This window comes from Salmo trutta, chromosome 2 (genome assembly GCF_901001165.1).
Source record: "Salmo trutta chromosome 2, fSalTru1.1, whole genome shotgun sequence".
Lineage (NCBI taxonomy): Eukaryota > Metazoa > Chordata > Actinopteri > Salmoniformes > Salmonidae > Salmo > Salmo trutta.
This window is the reverse complement of record NC_042958.1, coordinates 52,120,653-52,139,350: the sequence shown is the minus strand read 5'-3', so window position 1 is coordinate 52,139,350 and position 18,698 is coordinate 52,120,653. Positions and strand designations below refer to the sequence as shown.

General features: G+C 42.1%; 2 protein-coding genes across 2 annotated transcripts in view; one reads left to right on the top strand and one right to left on the bottom strand.

Annotated features, from left to right (window-relative positions):
* Nucleotides 1-259: 259 nt before the first annotated feature.
* LOC115156910 (potassium voltage-gated channel subfamily G member 3-like) lies at nt 260-5,566 on the bottom strand. Its single transcript, XM_029704730.1, has 4 exons — nt 4,864-5,566; nt 2,017-2,191; nt 1,581-1,647; nt 260-880 (listed from the first exon to the last, which is right to left on the bottom strand). The coding sequence occupies exons 1-4, from the start codon at nt 5,282-5,284 to the stop codon at nt 296-298; spliced, it is 1,248 nt and encodes a 415-aa protein (XP_029560590.1). The 5' UTR covers nt 5,285-5,566; the 3' UTR covers nt 260-295.
* Nucleotides 5,567-8,468: 2,902 nt separating this feature from the next.
* The window catches only part of LOC115156891 (metastasis-associated protein MTA3), a 36,201-nt gene continuing 25,971 nt past the window's right edge, over nt 8,469-18,698 (top strand). The window contains exons 1-4 of the mRNA XM_029704694.1: nt 8,469-8,748; nt 15,476-15,543; nt 16,196-16,289; nt 16,464-16,590. Of these exons, the coding sequence (XP_029560554.1) occupies nt 8,721-8,748; nt 15,476-15,543; nt 16,196-16,289; nt 16,464-16,590 (317 nt within the window). The 5' untranslated portion in view covers nt 8,469-8,720. The remainder of the gene's footprint in view (nt 8,749-15,475; nt 15,544-16,195; nt 16,290-16,463; nt 16,591-18,698) is intronic.

Below are 18,698 nucleotides of genomic sequence, written 5' to 3'. Positions count from 1 at the left end.
TGCTTCCAGATGGCGGCACAGGATTGGTGGAGATACGAGGGACGTCCAAAAGTCTATTAGTTCATTAAAGTTCCATGTTCAGGGGGAGGGGCCGAAGGGGTCACTTCAGCTGGGCAAAGCTGTAGAAGATGAGAGGGTGTGTGTGTGTGTGTGTGTGTGTGTGTGTGTGTGTGTGTGTGTGTGTGTGTGTGTGTGTGTGTGTGTGTGTGTATATTCAGTGTGTATGAGTGTCTGTCTGTCTGTCTGTCTGTCTGTCTGTCTGTCTGTCTGTCTGTCTGTCTGTGTGTGTGTATATTCAGTGTGTGTGTGTGTGTGTGTACCTAGCGGAGCGTAACTTCAGTTCGTTGTAACACTGAACAAAGCTGTGGTAGATGAAGGTGATTGGCAACGCCAGAAGAACGATGCCACTGACCACACACAGCCCGCCCAGCATGCGCCCACCAACTGTTACTGGGTAAACGTCACCGTAACCAACGGTCGTCATGGAGATGACAGCCCACCATGCGGCAGCTGGGATGCTGGCATAGTCTCCTCCTCTGTTACTGCGGTCGTCAAGGTTACGGTGGTCAGGGTCGAGGCCATGCTCCAGCAGCTGAGCCAATGCGCTGTATATTGCCGTGGCAACGGTAAGGAAAATGGCGAGGGTGGCCATCTCGTGACGACAGCGGCGTAGCGTCATCCCCAGAGTCTGCAGTCCCAGGAAGTGTCTGGCCAGCTTCACCAGCCAGAACACACGCATCATCCTCAGAACCCTCAGGGTTACCCCGGCGACGCCTGACAATCCCCCTGCTCCGCCTGGCATCACCATTGAGACGTAGTAAGGTGTGATGGCCGCCACGTCGATCAGGTTCAGCGGCCGACACAGGAAGACCAGCTTGTCCTGGATTAGATTTAGATTTTGGAGTTATAAAATGAATGTAATGAAAAAAAAAAGGAAAAGTACCAGCCTTTTTGGGATTATATAGAATAATCTTTTATGGTCTTTCGAGAACTTTTGTGGAGAATGTTTCTATAAAAAACCTTTCTCAATCTGAATGGTTCTTTGTAGATCCTTTTGTAGAACAATACAGGGTTTTTAATTCTGGTCAGCCATATTATATTGTTTAAATTCCATGGGTGTTATTATTGTGTTAATTGACAAGTTGAATCTAGTGAACTACCTCTGGAACATCTGGAGCTCCCTGAGGAGAGAATTGGGAACCACTGACTGAATTAGTTAACTGTTCTCAAATTACACAAGCCATACATGAGTCTTTCACAAGACACAATCACTAGCCACAGTCATATATAATATGTAATGACATAACACAACACACTAGATAAACTGGAATGACACTCTCACTCATTGTTGCACAAAAAGGAGCTGTACGTAAATCACACCCCAAAATTTTCAAATGAGCCGCCCTACATTTTAATTACCACTAAAAGAGCAAAGAACCCTTTTGTGAACTGTAAAGAACCATTAAAGAGTTCCAAGTGTTCTTTGAGCCATTATGGTTCCACATAGAACCATCACCATTACCAAATAACCCTTGAGGAACAATCATATTTTAGTGTGTGGAACCAAAAAGATAACACACCTTAGCCACGAGGAAACGCACCACACACTCCGCTGTGAACCAACCGATACACACCGCCTCCACAATCCTGTAAGGAGGTATAAAAAGAGAAACACAGAGAGGGAAAGGAAAGGAGAGACAAAGACAAGAGGACTGTTAGAGTTAACCAGCCAAAACATCTCCTGTTGTTGTAGCTACGTCTGATTGCTTATTGATTCGCAGCCAGGTTATTAGAGGTCTGTGTGTACGGATAATCAATGTTTTAAATTAAAGCCAATGGCTGTCTGCTGTGCAGCATCCGGCTGCTTGTTGTCACCGATCAATCTTACCGAGAAGCCCACAATCATCACACACACTCCCATACACACACTCACACACACTAACACCCCAATTCGACTGATATTCAATGACCCCTGCTTGCGTGCGTGCGCTTTTGTGAGTGTGTGTGTGTGTGTACCTGTGCTCTTCCACTGTGTTGTGTTTTGCGGTGTTCCAATCTGGCAGCGTGCTCATACACAGCATCACCATGGAGATGATGACGAAGATGACGGACAGCAAAGCGAGGAGTTGAGCCGCCACCGATGACCCCGGTTCCTCAAAGGTCCGACGCATCCACTCTAGCCACCCTGATCCTACACACACAGACACACACACACAAAGGTCTGTATTACATGTGTCAAACATATCACACTCAAAGGCCTACACACAGACACAGACAGTGGCGTCTAACTATCTAGCATTTGAGATGGGGCCCCCAACGCCCATAGGGGGCACAAAGGTACTTGGCAACTCAGATTTGTCCTATTTGTTTATTTTTCAGATGTTTAATTGATTACTAAACATTTTTAAGCCCATCTTTTATCATCATTATTATTATTTTTTTATTCTGTCAGTGGTGTTTGGCGGAGGGGGCACACTGACTGGACCAGGCAAAGAGTACCCTCCCCCCTCCATTCTCCCTAGTCAGTGGTTCTTTCCAAGGTACAAGGAGCAAAGAGATAGCCTAGGCAGGATGCTACTCTAGTGTGTGCAGTATTGCCAGTGGAGGAGAGAGAGTGTAGAGCGACACACACATAATTTGAGTTGATTTTAGCTTCTGGTGATTGAGGTATGTTGGTAAATGAATTTGATCAAGCTATACTGAACAAAAATATAAACGCAACATGTAAAGTGTTGGTCTCATGTTTCATGAGCTGAAGTAAAAGATCCCCAAAATGTTCCATACCCACACAAAGCTTATTTCTCTCAAATGTAGTGCACAAATTAGTTTACATCCCTGTTAGTGAGCATTTCTCCTTTGCCAAGACCATCCACCCACCTGACAGGTGTGGCATGTCAAGAAGCTGATTAAACAGCATGCTACTTACACAGGCGCACCATATGCTGGGGACAATAATAGGCCACTCTAAAATGTGCAGTTCTGTCACACAACACAATGCCACAGATGTCTCAAATTTTGAGGGAGTGTGCAAAGGCAATGGTGTAAAGTACTTATGTAAAAATACTTGAAAGTACTACTTAAGTAGTTTTTTGTGGTATCTGTACTTTACTATTTATATTTTTGACAACTTTTACTTTTACCTATCTACGTTCCTAAAGAAAATGATATACTTTTTACTCCATACATTTTCATTGACACCCAAAAATACTTGTTAGATTTTGAATGCTTAGCAGGACAAGAAATTGGCCTAATTCACAGACTTATCAAGAGAACATCCCTGGTCATCCCTACTGCCTCTGATCTAGCGGACTCACTAGATCAGAGGCAGTAGGGATAAGCTTTGTTTGTAAATTATGTCTGAGTGTTGGAGCGTGCCTCTTGCTATCCCTAAATAAATTAAAAAAACAGGAAAATTGTGCCATCTGGTTTGCTTAATATAAAGGTTAAATAAATAAAATAAATAATATATAGAATTTTAAATAATTTGTACTTTCACTTTTGATACTTAAGTATATTTTAGCAGTTATATTTACTTTTGATACTTATGTCTATCTTCACTGTAGCTCAGTTGGTAGAGCATGGTGTTTGCAACGCCAGGGTTGTGGGTTCGATTCCCACAGGGGCACAGAATTAAAAAATAAATAAATAAATACAAATTTTTTTTAATGAAATGTATGCATTCACTACTGTAAGTCGCTCTGGATAAGAGTGTCTGCTAAATGACTAAAATGTTTTAGAATTTGACTCAAGTAAAATTTTACTGGATGACTTTCACTTTTACTTGTCATTTTCTATTAAGGTATCTTTACTTTTACTCAAGTATGACAATTGTGTACTTTTTCCACCACTGGCAATTGGCATACTGACTACAGGAATGTCCACCAGAGCTGTTGCCAGATAATTGAATGTTAATTTCTCTACCATAAGCCTTCTCCAACATTTTTTTGAGAATTTGGCAGTACGTCCAACCAGCGTCACAACCGCAGACCACGTGTAACCACGCCAGCCCAGGACCTCCTCATCCGGCTTCTTCACCTGCAGGATCGTCTGAGACCAGCCCTTTTGTGGGGAAAAACTAATTCAGATTTTGCTTGGCCTGGCTCCCAAGTGGGTGGGCCTATGCCTTCCCAGGCCCACCCATGGCTGAGCCCCTGCCCAGTCATGTGAAATCCTTAGATTAGGGCCCAATTTATTTATTTCAATTGACTGATTTCCTTATATGAACTGTAACTCAGTAAAATTGTTGAAATTCTTCCTCATTGTGTTTATATTTTTGTTCAGTATATGTAGCCTATTAACTCCTTCCTGATGAATAAATAAAATGCAAATGTTTTGTTGTTTCTCTGTAATACTAGCCACCTAGCAATTTTATGAAGTTGGAAATTCATAGACAGCGAATTAAAATCACAGGCTATGAATTCATAGACATTTTCCACTGTGAAATTCATCGTTAGATGCATGCATGCAAAGATCGACAGCCATTTAGATTGTTCTTTTCAAAACTCAAAAGACAATAAATAGATACACAATTGACTAAAATGTATTTAATTATTGGGTTATGACACTATATACCAGTGTGGTAGTTGTACTAAACTCCTAAGGCATAAAAGTTCTTAATGAATCAATGTGCATCATTAAGTAAAATAACAATTGAACAGGTAAAGAGGTATGCTTAGATAACCTATGCAGAAAAGTATACATTTGTTTTATTATATAGAATTAGGCATAATATACCAGTGCACAAACACACACTAGATTGCAGGTGTTTGAGAAATGCAACCACCCCCCCCCCACCCAATCCTCATGTTTTTGTGCCCCCTCTAAAATAATGAGTGCATGACGCCCCTGACAACACACACACACCTTTCTCCACCTCCACCTCGCTCCGGGACTCGTTGTCCTCCGCGCGCATAATCAGGTCCTCTTCGGAATAACCGGTGTCGTCTAGTCTCCGCTGGCAACAGAACTCCAGATGCGCGCTCCCAAGCCCCCAGTACAGCATTTCGCTGTAAAAGGAGAGCGCGCACACTCCCGGGACGAATCGCAGCTTTCCGGAGCGCAAGTAGAGCATAATGAAGACAAAGGCTTGCGCGTGCCGGTCGAAGAAGAATTCATTGCTATCCTGGTCGTAGTCGTCGCAGACCTCGAGGACTTCCTTCTCCGTGACACAGGCGTGCAGGCGGCTCACGCGCTGAAGTGGGAAATCACGGATCACCTCGCCAGGGAAGGCGTACCGGGTACCCCCCACGTTCAGTACACAGACGCTCTTCTTACCGAACTTCATCTTTCTCTCCGGTCCACGGTAGCCAAACCGTACACTCACAATCCAGAAACGCCCTCAGGTCTGGCGGTGTCCCATCTCCTCTCCAACCACGGAGATCAAAAGTCAAGCAAACCAAATGACTAAATCACTCTGGAGATAACCATCAGGCAGAGCAGAAACTTCCTCTGCTGTCTGTATAGACCCGGGTTCTCCGGATCCGTCCTGGCGCACTTCTTGACTCCAGGCTCTCCTCGGTGTTTTACGCACAGCCAGCGCCTGGTACAAGACAGGAGATGGACTCAGACCGATCTCCACTATAGAGGAAAGGGTAATGTCTCTGCTCCCATGGATTGATGGATCAGGTTGCGCCCAGAGCGGGATGGAAACTGCTCCTCTCCTCTCTCTTCTCCGTCTGCACCAACCACTCGCTTTCCACCACCCCTCTCCCTCTCTGTGATGTCACAAATCTCCCCCTTTCTCAACACACATGCACGCACGCACGCACGCGCGCACACACATGCTAGATAAACATTGCGCACCATGGTAACACGTCTGGGATAGAGCTGTCAACGAGAGGCGATGAGAACATGAAATACGGCCGTTTTTGAACAGCTTATTGCCTATATTTCACGCCCACACACAGACTCAGAGACAGACAGACAGACATTCGGACACAAAGAGTACGAATTACATTGGAAAGGATAACTTGGCAGTGACAACCTATAGTTTAAAATAAATGTTTCTGTTAATGCAAGTGTTATGGACCTTGTTAGCTAGAATTGTTGTGAATATGAATGTTTTCACCAGATATACACTGTAACACATTTCCTGTAAAAAGTACAGCATCTTACTGGCAGAAATTGGCCAGTAAGTTACTGTCATTTATTTTACAGTTCAGCTACTGTAATCCTTTTTACAGTAATCTATTTTATGTCACCTAAATTGTTACTGTAATCTAATTTACATTATATTACTGGAATTATCCATGCAGCGACATATGACCCAGTGTTCGTTGCAAGATTTTATTTTTACATTTACATTTTGGTCATTTAGCGGGTGCTGTCAGTGCATTCAACCAAGGTTGATAAAAAACACATATCACAGTGATGGCAAGTAAAACTTTACTGTAACATTACTGAAAATGTTGTTGTAGTTAATGTATTGGTCTCCAAAATAATTGTAATTAAAACAAGATATCTTATGATATATCTCTGACTATCTCTGGATAGTGCCAATACATTACTGAGATATTCAAGGTAACTTGATGCCAGAGCAATGAAACACAGTACAATACAGGCAAAGTGGCTATTCACTTGTAAGAAAATTATTTCCACAGTATTATACTGTAATTACAAGGGATTAGAGCAAACAGGTTGGCTGTAGGCATTCACATATTACAGGATATTAAGGAATACTTGCACTCTTAGAAGCATAAACAAAGACTTCCAAACTGGCCGTGATTCAAGAGCAAAACAGCTCAACTGGACATGGGTAAATATTCAACCGTTAAAAGATTTAAGACCCACTACCACTCTGTTCACTATAGACATTTAATAGCTAGGGAACTACCAACATTTATCACTTGAATTGGTACAGGACTCTCACTAATGGGTGCAACAAATATTGTCATGTACAAAGCAAGGCTCAAAATATGTTAATGACTAAGAAACAACAAAACCATGCACTAATTAGTGTTCAGAAGGTTTTTGGCACTCCAGAAATGCATTATGATATTGGATTCGGAATTTCAGTACATGTCTGGCAGCAATTGTCCAGTAAGTTAATGTAGAGTTTCAGGACAAGGTTTGTAGAATTCCTAAAATACAGTAATGTTGCTGCATTCTGTAGGGGTACAACATTCTCATTCACGATTGCAACTTTACAAGACACACCTTCAAATATGTTAATGAGACAGAAACTCTTTCCCTGCACACATTTTCCAATAATGCACCCTAATTAATACTGTAAAACACATTTGCGTTTTTTTTAAAGTGCATTCGACAGCGCTTTACTGTTGAAATTACAAAAGGTCTTACAGTGTGCTATAAAACAAGTACATGGTATTGTACTGTGCATTCTATGGTAATCTACTATATTCAGGTTATACAGCATCATACTGCTGTGTAGCCTAGTGCAGTAAAGAAACATATAAGACATCTATAGAATAACCTGGAACTGCAGAATAGGCTATAAGGTGACGCAGCATGCGGTAACAAAGCTCAAATTACTTTGTGATGTGTGCTTGTGTGTGTGTGTGTGTGTGTGTGTGTGTGTGTGTGTGTGTGTATGTGTGTCACGTCGCAGTAGGCTTAGGCTAGTTCCCTCAAATGATGTATATAAACCCTGGATTACTGATTCTATGTTTTGGCCATCAAGAGGCTTTGAAACCACCGGTCGGCCATAATGGCACTCCCCAGTAGGAGCAGTCCTCCATAGGAATGAATGGAATTCTACAGTATTTCAGCTGAATCTTTCAGGGACAAAATTACACGTATTTAAGTATTTTTGTTGTTTTTTGTTGTAGTGGGGCCAGTAACATTAGCAATCACAAAAAAGTATACTTTAAGGAAAATATGTATTTTTATTTAAAGTTCACCTAAATAATTTTAAAGTATGCATTAATGCCACAATATCTAACTTTTTTGGGAGCCGACCAAATTCACATAGAGATGTGAGTTATAGATCTTTCATTCTGATTAAAAGCAAGTCTAAGAAGCAATAGATCTGTTCTCTGTGTGCTATTTCTATGCTTCCCGTTCTTAAGTTTCGTTTTTGCATCTTCTACTTTCGGTTTTGTACACAAGCTTCAAACAGCTGAAAAAACAATAATTTTGGTTATGGAAATACATTACTCAGCGGTTTTGATGGTACAATAATTCCCTCCACACTGCTTGTTTTGTCACATAAACTGAAATTAGGCAAACTATTTGAATTTTAGCATCCAGGAAATGGCGGAGAGATTTCTGCATATTGCACCTTTAAGGTGTCCGTAATAGAATACGTATGGCAAAACCGAATGTAGACATTAATAAATACAATTCTATAGCTTCTAAAATATGTTTTACAACGGAGGAGTGCCAAGATGGAGACACGGTGGCTTCAACACAGCACCCCCTATCCGTCACCTAGTGTATATATAAACTGTCGGTTCCCTCCCCCTCTCCTCCGGGACCGTCACTAGAAGCCTATGGTTTCGGGTTGATCCGAGTCTTTTGGTTGTGTGTGTGTCTCTCTGTGTGTGTGCGCCCAGTACTACTGTATTGTACTGTGAGAAGGTAGGCAGATAGGGGCCACCGCACCAAAATCTCCCGCTCAACCCCCCCCCACAAACTCACTTTCTAACTTCATCGGTTTTTTTTTAAACCGACCACAGGACTTTAACAACTGATCGCTTTATTTATTGATAACATTTTCGGTTAGTTTATGGTTTGTGTTTTTACACACCGGGAGGGCAGAAATGGCCGCCAACATGTACCGGGTCGGAGGTATGTCACTTAGGGTTTTTGACGAAGTCGAAACATGCTAATTTTCTCTCAATGCCAGCGAATGTGTTATTTTCTCAGATATAGCTGTAGCGTAAATGATTATAATTGGCAGGCAAACGTGTGCAGTCATTTACAGGAGAAATGCATGGATTTCCAAATATTTGGGATTGTAATGGGTCAGGCCTTGCGACTATCGTGGCCATACCAGTCAGTCAGCCAGCTAGCCATTAGCTAGCATGTTACACCATAAACATTACTATGTTCTACTTTAGCTTTATGTACTCTTATTTTCACGTAAAATCCCTTTTAATACACACATGCACAGACATGCATTGCATGATTTGTCGAGTGCACGTTGGATTGTCTTTATGATTATTGTTAGGAAGAGGTGCCTTTGTATTTGGCTCCTTTTTGGCACGCATCCATGTAATACGGCTCCTTATTGTGCTAGCTAACAGCTAGCTAACGAGTCCCCTGACTAGAAGTGCATGCTTTGTTGCCAATGCAATGAATTATCTTAACCGCTATAGCCAGCTAATAATGCTTTGTTTGACAGTGTGAGGGGAATGGCCCATGCATCTGTTTCTTGTAGTTTTACTGATACTCGGCTCCAGGTAGCTAGCTATGCAGTTAGTTTTGCCAGGTTATCCACCTAGCTAGCTGTTTTTCTCTTCTAGCTAACTAGCTGTTGATTCCGACATTGTCTCATGGCGTCACGTGAACTAGTCTTTCACGTTTGCGAGACGAGCCAGTGGGGAAACAATATTGCCACGCCACTTCGACACAGAAGTTACTTTTTGGAACCGGTTAGGAGACTTGAGGTTAAGGTTAGCGAATATGCTCTCCTAATTTGCTACAATCACTTTGTATCGAAGTGACATAAATATTGTGTCCCATTACCTACTGTTTATGATAATTATCCCAGAGCATCTGCCCTGGGCAACAAAGGCGGGGGTAAAGAAAGTATCTTGCATGTATAATAACGTAAAACACTGCTGGGTGAAAGGATGATCTGGAAACAATGTAACGATGCTTTTTCTTATCGGCTGCAGAGTATCGGAATGTATGTCACGTGGATGTCTGATCTATTGTCATCTTCTTCAGAGTTATTTAGGGCTGTGTTTTCCACCGGATGTCACTGTGTTTGCATTGTATCAAGTTTAAAGTTGTCACGTACACAAGTACAGTGAAATTGCTTCTTCTTTTTTTGTTGCAAGCGACAAACCCAACAATGCAGTAATCAATATCAACGTAGCACTAAATAAGGTATAAGAAAAACATTTGAGATTTTGTGTTACTGGCCTACACACAATACTGTATAATGTCAAAGCAGAATTATGTTTTTAGATTTCTTTAAACAAATTCATTAAAAATGAAAAGCTGAAATGTCTGGAGTCAATAAGTATTCAACCCCTTTGTTATGGCAAGTCTAAATAAGTTCAGGAGTAAACATTTGCTTAACATGTCACATAATACATTTAATGGACACTCTTGTGTGCAGTAATAGGTTTGAACATGATTTTTGAATGACTACCTCATCTCTGTACCCCACACATACAATTATCTGTAAGGTCCCTCAGTCGAGTAATGCATTTCAACCACAAAGACCAGGGAGGTTTTTCCAATGTCTCACAAAGAAGGACAACTATTATTAGAAAGAAGAAAAAGACATTGAATATCCATTTGAGCATGGTGAAGTTATTAATTACACTTTGGATGATGTATCAATACACCCAGTTACTACAAAGATACAGGCATCCTTCCTAACTCAGTTGCTGGAGAGGAAGGAAACTGCTCAGTGATTTCACCATGAGGCCAAAGGTGACTTTAAACCAGTTACAGAGTTTAATCTTAGCGCGGCGATCCCGCTAGCGGGATCAAATTCGACAACATCCGGTGAAATCGGAGCGCGCCAAATACAAAATCGTAATATTAGGCATTCATGAAAATACAAGTGTCATACATGAATCTTTACCTTAGAATCTTGGTAATCGAACTGCGTTGTCAGATTTCAAAAAGGCATTACGGCGAAAGCATAGCATTCGATTGTCTTGAGGACAGCGCCTCACATTAGCATATTTTCCAAACCAGCACAGGTGTCGCCGAATAACAAATAGCGATAAAATAAATCACTTACTTTTGAAGATCTTCCTCTGTTTGCAATCCCAAGGGTCCCAGCTAAACAAAGAATGATCGTTTTGTTCGATAAAGTCCTTCTTTATATCCCAAAAACGCAGTTTAATTGGCTCCATTGAATTGGCGCCACTGCTATATCAGTTCTGTTATACTCACAGACATTATTTTAACAGTTTTAGAAACTTCAGAGTGTTTTCTATCCAATTCTACCAATTATATGCATATCAAGGCAGTTTACTTTGGGCACGTCAGACAGACAGAAATTCAGGAAACTAGCCTTACTCGCAGAGAGGTTAATGGCTGTGATAGGAGAAACCTGAGGATGGATCAACAACATTGTAGTTACTCCACAATTTTAACCTAATTGACAAAATAAAAATATTCAAAAACATGCATCCTGTTTGAAACAAGGAACTAAAGTAATACTGCAAAAATGTGCCAAAAAATGTACTTTCTGTCCTGAATACAAAGTGTTGTGTTTTGGTAAAATTCAATACACACATTACTGAGTACCACTCTCCGTATTTTCAAGCATAGGGTTGGCTGCATCATGTAATGGTATGCTTGTAATCAGTAAGGACTGGGGAGTTTTTCAGGATAAAAAAATTAATCTAATGGAGCTAAGCAAAGGCAAAATCCTGGAATAAAACCTTGTTCAGTCTGCGTTCCACCAGACACTGGGAGATGATTCCACCTTTCAGTAGGACAATAACCTAAAACACAAGGCCAAATATACACTGGTGTTGCTTACCAAAATGACATTGAATGTTCCTGAGTGGCCTAGTTACAGTTTTGACTTAAACTGGCGTGAAAACCTATGGCAAGACTTGAAAATAGCTGTCTAACAATGATCACCAACCAACTTGACAGAGCTTGAAGAATTGTGCAAATATTGTACAATCCAGGTGTGCAAAACTCTTAGACTTACCCAGAAAGACTCATAACTGTAATCGCTGCCAAAGGTGATTTTGGCATGTATTAAGTCACGGGTGTGAGCACTTATGTAAATTTGGTATTTAATTTTCAATACAGTAAGCAAAAAGAATTCTTAACATGTTTTCACTTTGTCATTATGGGATATTGTGTGTAGATGGTAACACAAAATGTGGAATAAATCAAGGGGTATGAATACTTTCTGAAGGTACTGTATGTATAGGGGAAAGGGGAGTAGGTATTATATATTAAACAGAGTAACAGCAGTGTAAATTGTGATTGTATGTGCCTGGGTATAGAGTCAGTATAAATGTGTGTGCGTGTGTATAGAGTCAGTATAAATGTGTGTGCCTGTGTATAGAGTCAGTATAAATGCGTGTGTATAGAGTCAGTATAAATGTGTGTGCCTGTGTATAGAGTCAGTATAAATGCGTGTGTATAGAGTCAGTATAAATGTGTGTGCGTGTGTATAGAGTCAGTATAAATGTGTGTGCCTGTGTATAGAGTCAGTATAAATGCGTGTGTATAGAGTCAGTATAAATGTGTGTGCGCGTGTATAGAGTCAGTATAAATGTGTGTGTATAGAGTCAGTATAAATGTGTGTGCGTGTGTATAGAGTCAGTATAAATGCGTGTGTATAGAGTCAGTATAAATGCGTGTGCGCGTGTATAGAGTCAGTATAAATGCGTGTGTATATGTAACCGATGTGAAATGGCTAGTTAGTTAGCGGTGGTGCGCGCTAATAGCGTTTCAATCGGTGACGTCACTCTCTCTGAGACTTGGAGTAGGGTTTCCCCTTGCGTTGCAAGGGCCGCGGCTTTTGTGGCGCGATGGGTAACGTTGCTTCGGTGGGTGTCAGTTGTTGATGTGTGCAAGGGTCCCTGGTTCGAGCCCGGGTTGGGGCGAAGAGAGGGACGGAACCTACACTGTTACATATAGAGTCAGTATAAATGTGTGTGCGTGTGTATAGAGTCAGTATAAATGCGTGTGCGTGTATAGAGTCAGTATAAATGCGTGTGTATAGAGTCAGTATAAATGCGTGTGCGCGTGTATAGAGTCAGTATAAATGCGTGTGTATAGAGTCAGTATAAATGTGTGTGCCTGTGTATAGTCAGTATAAATGCGTGTGTATAGAGTCAGTATAAATGTGTGTGCGTGTGTATAGAGTCAGTATAAATGCGTGTGTATAGAGTCAGTATAAATGTGTGTGCGTGTGTATAGAGTCAGTATAAATGCGTGTGCGTGTGTATAGAGTCAGTATAAATGCGTGTGTATAGAGTCAGTATAAATGCGTGTGCGTGTGTATAGAGTCAGTATAAATGCGTGTGTATAGAGTCAGTATAAATGTGTGTGCGTGTGTATAGAGTCAGTATAAATGCGTGTGCGTGTATAGAGTCAGTATAAATGCGTGTGTATAGAGTCAGTATAAATGTGTGTGCGTGTGTATAGAGTCAGTATAAATGTGTGTGCGTGTGTATAGAGTCAGTATAAATGCGTGTGCGTGTATAGAGTCAGTATAAATGCGGGTGTATAGAGTCAGTATAAATGTGTGTGCGTGTGTATAGAGTCAGTATAAATGTGTGTGCGTGTGTATAGAGTCAGTATAAATGCGTGTGCGTGTGTATAGAGTCAGTATAAATGCGTGTGTATAGAGTCAGTATAAATGCGTGTGCGTGTGTATAGAGTCAGTATAAATGCGTGTGTATAGAGTCAGTATAAATGTGTGTGCGTGTGTATAGAGTCAGTATAAATGCGTGTGCGTGTATAGAGTCAGTATAAATGCGTGTGTATAGAGTCAGTATAAATGTGTGTGCGTGTGTATAGAGTCAGTATAAATGTGTGTGCGTGTGTATAGAGTCAGTATAAATGTGTGTGCGTGTGTATAGAGTCAGTATAAATGTGTGTGCGTGTGTATAGAGTCAGTATAAATGTGTGTGCGTGTGTATAGAGTCAGTATAAATGTGTGTGCGTGTGTATAGAGTCAGTATAAATGTGTGTGTGTGTTACGTGGTTGTTGGAAGTGTCAGTGGGCGTGTGTGTGTAGACTCCTGTAAGTGCAACTCAGTCTGTGTAGCCATTCTGTTAGCTATTTAGCAGTCTTATGGCTTGGGGATAGAAGCTGTTCAGGAGCCTGTTGGTGCCAGACTTGATGCACCGGTACTGCTGTTACAGATGTCCTGGATGGCAGGGAGCGATGCTGTTGCCAAACCAAGCAGTGATGCACCTGTAAAACATTTTGAGGATTTGAGGGTCCATGCCAAACCTGTTCAACTTCCTGAGTCGGAAAAGGCACTTTTGCGACTTCTTCACGACTGTGTGAGTGGACCATTTTAAGTCCTTAGTGATTTGGACACCAAGGAACTTAAGGCTCTCGGTCCACTCCACTGCAGCCCCGTGGATGGGGGCGTGCTCACCCCCTCCCCCCTTGTTGTATGTGGTCCACGATCAGCTCCTTGGTCTTACTGACTTTGAGGGAGAGGTTGTTGTCCCGGCACAACTCTGCCTTGTCACTGACCTACACCCTTTAGACTGTCATTGTCGCCGGTGATCAGGCCTTCCACCGTTGTGTCGTCAGCAAACTTGATGATGGTGACGGAGTCGTGCGTGGCCACGCAGTCGTGGGTGAACAGGGAGTACAGGAGGGCACTAAGCACACACCTCTGAGGAGCCCCTGTGTTGAGGGTCAGCGTGGCGGAGATGATGTTGCCTACCCTCACCACCTGGGTCAGGAAGTCCAGGATCCAGTTGCAGAGGGGGAGGTGTTCGTTCCAGGGTCCCGAGCTTGGTGACGATCTTGGAGGGGACAATGCTGTTGAACGCTGAGCTGTAGTCAATGAACAGCATTTTCATATGTATTCCTCTTATCTAAGTGGGTGAGGGAAGTGTGGAGTGCAATTGAGATTGCATCGTCTATGGATCTGTTGGAGCAGTATGCTAACTGGAGTGGGTCTAGGGTGTCTGGGATGATGGAGTTGATGTGTGCCATAACCAGCCTTTCAAAGCACTTCATGATTACAGATGTGAGAGCTACAGGGTGATAGTCATTGTGGCATGAAGCCTTAGAGTTCTTAGGAACAGGAATAATGGTAGTCATTTTAAGACGTGGGGATTACAGACTGGGACAAGGAGAGGTTGAAAATGACTCAATCAATATTATACTATATAATATTATTGCTATGATATTATAGCTACTCTGTTAATGTGTAATCTGGCTATTGGACTACTTATGCCTGGAACTGGGCCTGTGTGTGTCTAGTAACGTAGCAAGCCTATTTGATGATGGTTGACATGCTTCTATAGATAAGATATCAGGTAGGTGTGCCACTCAGACCTGATTGACTTGTTCAACTGTGAGCAGAACCAACAACTCTCAGAAAGAGTTTGTGTTTGACTGCGTGTTCCCTGTCTCCCTTTATTTGACTACTGCAGCCTCTGCCAAGGGTTTTGGATCTTTATGGCACAGCCAGGATGCAGTGGCCTGGCTCGCTAACTGCAGGGTCACTGGTTCAAGCCCCATTGGGTTGTTCTCCCCTGTTGTTGAATTAGGTGTTAGAACAGGGCTGGAATAAAAGCCTGCACACCCAGTAGCTGGAGTGGTTATACAGTAAGTTATATGGCAGGCAGTGTGTCAATGTGATATTATTGTATTTTCTTCCAGACTATGTATTCATTGAGAATTCCTCCAGCAACCCTTACCTGATCCGCCGGATAGAAGAACTAAACAAGGTACTGACCGCCCTGGGGGATGTGAGTGTGTGTGTGTGTGTGTGTAGGTAATTAAAGTACTCTGGCCTATGTGCTTAGCGGTGAATAGCTGCCTGTCTGTCCTGTGACTTTTCCTGCGCTAGTGTGTGTGAGTGTGAGATTGTGTGTGCAATATGATGCTTAGCGACAGATGTTACCTGCCTTCAACTGTCATTTCCATGGCAACCGGAAGGTGAGAATGGGCACACCTCCCTCCCCCCTCTCTCTCCCTCAGTACCTCCCTCTGTCCTCTTCATCTATACCTCCTTCCCTCTGTCATCTGTACCTCCTTCGCTCTCTCCTCTCTTCCTCCATGCCCTTCCTTCCGTCAACGTGTTTCATCTCAGAGGAGACAAAACATCTGCCTGCCCAGTGACATCCACAATCTATCAATGTATCTATCAGTCAGTGTCAGGGCTATTAGGTCAGGGAGAAAAGTCTCATGGGAAATTAAAATGTTGGTCTTCTTTGTTAGTTAGTCATTGTATTTCCCTGCCTCTTTCTCTAAATGCAATTCAAAACGCTGTTTTTAAAGTGTTGGAACTCTCTTTCCCCCTCCCATAAACAGCCAGTCGTAAATTTGAGTAGTATTTATGTGATAAATTAGTGTTTAACCTCTCCTCTCACTCTTCAGACGGCCAGTGGCAATGTGGAGGCCAAGGTGGTGTGTTTCTACAGAAGGAGAGACATCTCACACAGCCTCATACAGTTGGCTGACAAACACGCACGTAGGTGGCCCTGTGTGTGCGTGCGTCAGTCTGTCCGTCCATGTGTGTGCTTTTGTGTATCAGTGTAACAGCAGGGGGTAGCTGAATGTCTGCAGCGTTTCCTGATCCATATAACAGGGGTCCAGGCTCAGACAGTCATGTTTTGTGTGTGTGGGTGTGTGTGTGAACATACAGAGGACCTAGAGGAGGAGAAAGAGAGTCCGTCGGAGGCGGACCTGACAGACAAACAGGAACACCAGTTACGCCACAGAGAACTGTTCCTCTCGCGCCAGTATGAGAGTCTACCAGCCACACACATCAGGTACACGCACTCATTTACACACACACGATAGGGACATGACGGTCATGGAATTTTGGATGACTGCAATTGGTCAGCCAAATGACCGCAGGCATCTTAATATCCGTTCGAATAGCAAAAAAAATACAGTTGAAGTCGGAAGTTTACATAAACTTAGGTTGGAGTCATTAAAACTCGTTTTTCAACCACTCCACAAATTACTTCTTAACCAACTATAGTTTTGGAAAGTCGGTTAGGACATCTACTTTGTGCATGACACAAGTAATTTTTACAACAATTGTTTACAGACAGATTATTTCACTTATAATTCACAGAATCACAATTCCAGTGGGTCAGAAGTTTACATACACTAAGTTGACTGTGCCTTTAAACAGCTTGGAAAATTCCAGAAAATGATGTCATGGCTTTAGAAGCTTCTGATAGGCTAATTGACATCATTTGAGTCAATTGGAGGTGTACCTGTGGATATATTTCAAGGCCTACCTTCAAACTCAGTGCATCTTTGCTTGACATCATGGAAAAATCCAAAGAAATCAGCCAAGACCTCAGAAAAAAAATTGTAGACTTCGACAAGTCTGGTTCATCCTTGGGAGCAATTTCCAAACGTCTGAAGGTGAATGAAAAAGAAAACCGCACACTGCTCTTGATACTATCACTGATATTTAATAAGCTTACGTATCGGCCTCACGGCCTTCGTCAGAGCTTTTGAGAGCAAAAGCAGTGTGCGGTTTTCTTTTTCATTCATCTTGTTCAACTATTGCCATGCACCTGCAATAAGTTTGCTCAGATGAATTTCAAACGCCTGAAGGTACCTCGTTCATCTGTGCAAACAATAGTACGCAAGTATAAACACCATGGGACCACGCAGCCGTCATACCACTCAGGAAGGAGATGCGTTCTGTCTCCTAGAGATGAATGTACTTTGGTGCGAAAAGTGCAAATCAATCCCAGAACAACAGCAAAGGACCTTGTGAAGATGCTGGAGGAAACAGGTACAAAAGTATCTATATCCACAGTAAAAACAAGTCCAATATCGACATAACCTGAAGGGCCGCTCAGCAAGGAAGAAGCCACTGCTCCAAAACCCACATAAAAAAGCCACACTACGGTTTGCAACTGCACATGGGGACAAAGATGGTACTTTTTGGAGAAATGTCCTCTGGTCTGATAAAATATAATTGTTTAGCCATAATGACCATCGTTATGTTTGGAGGAAAAAGGGGGAGGCTTGCAACAGCATCCCAACTGTGAAGCACGGGGGTGGAAGCATCATGTTGTGGGGGTGCTTTGCTGCAGGAGGGCCTGGTGCACTTTACAAAATAGATGGCATTATGAGGAAGGAAAATTATGTGGCTATATTGAAGCAACATCTCAAGACATCAGTCAGGAAGTTAAAGCTTGGTCGCAAATGGGTCTTCCAAATGGACAATGACCCCAAAGCATACTTCCAAAGTTGTGGGAAAATGGCTTAAGGACAACACAGTCAAGGTATTGGAGTGGCCATCACAAAGCCCTGACCTCAATCCTATAGAAAATGTGTGGGCAGAACTGGAAAAGTGTGTGTGAGTAAGGAGGCCTACAAACCTGGCTCAGTTACACCAGCTATGTCAGGAGGAATGGGCCAAAATTCACCCAATTTATTGTGGGAAGCTTGTGGAAGGCTACCCAAAACAATTGACCCAAGTTAAACAATTTAAAGGCAATGCTACCAAATACAAATTGAGTGTATGTAAACTTCTGACCCACTGGGAATGTGATGAAAGAAATAAAAGCTGAAATAAATCATTCTCTCTACTATTATTCTGACATTTCACATTGTTAAAATAAAGTGGTGATCCTAACTGACCTAAAACAGAGAATTTTTATTAGGATTAAATGTCAGGAATTGTGAAAAACTGCGTTTAAATGTATTTGGCTAAGGTGTATGTAAACTTTCAACTTCAACTGTGTGTGTGTGTGTGTATATATACACTGCTCAAAAAAATAAAGGGAACACTAAAATAACACATCCTAGATCTGAATGAAGTAGGCGGAAAACCGTGCCACTGCCACCCCACCACCATTGTTTTTGTTGCTGAGTTGAGGAGACGTCAGCATGGTCCCCCCAAAAA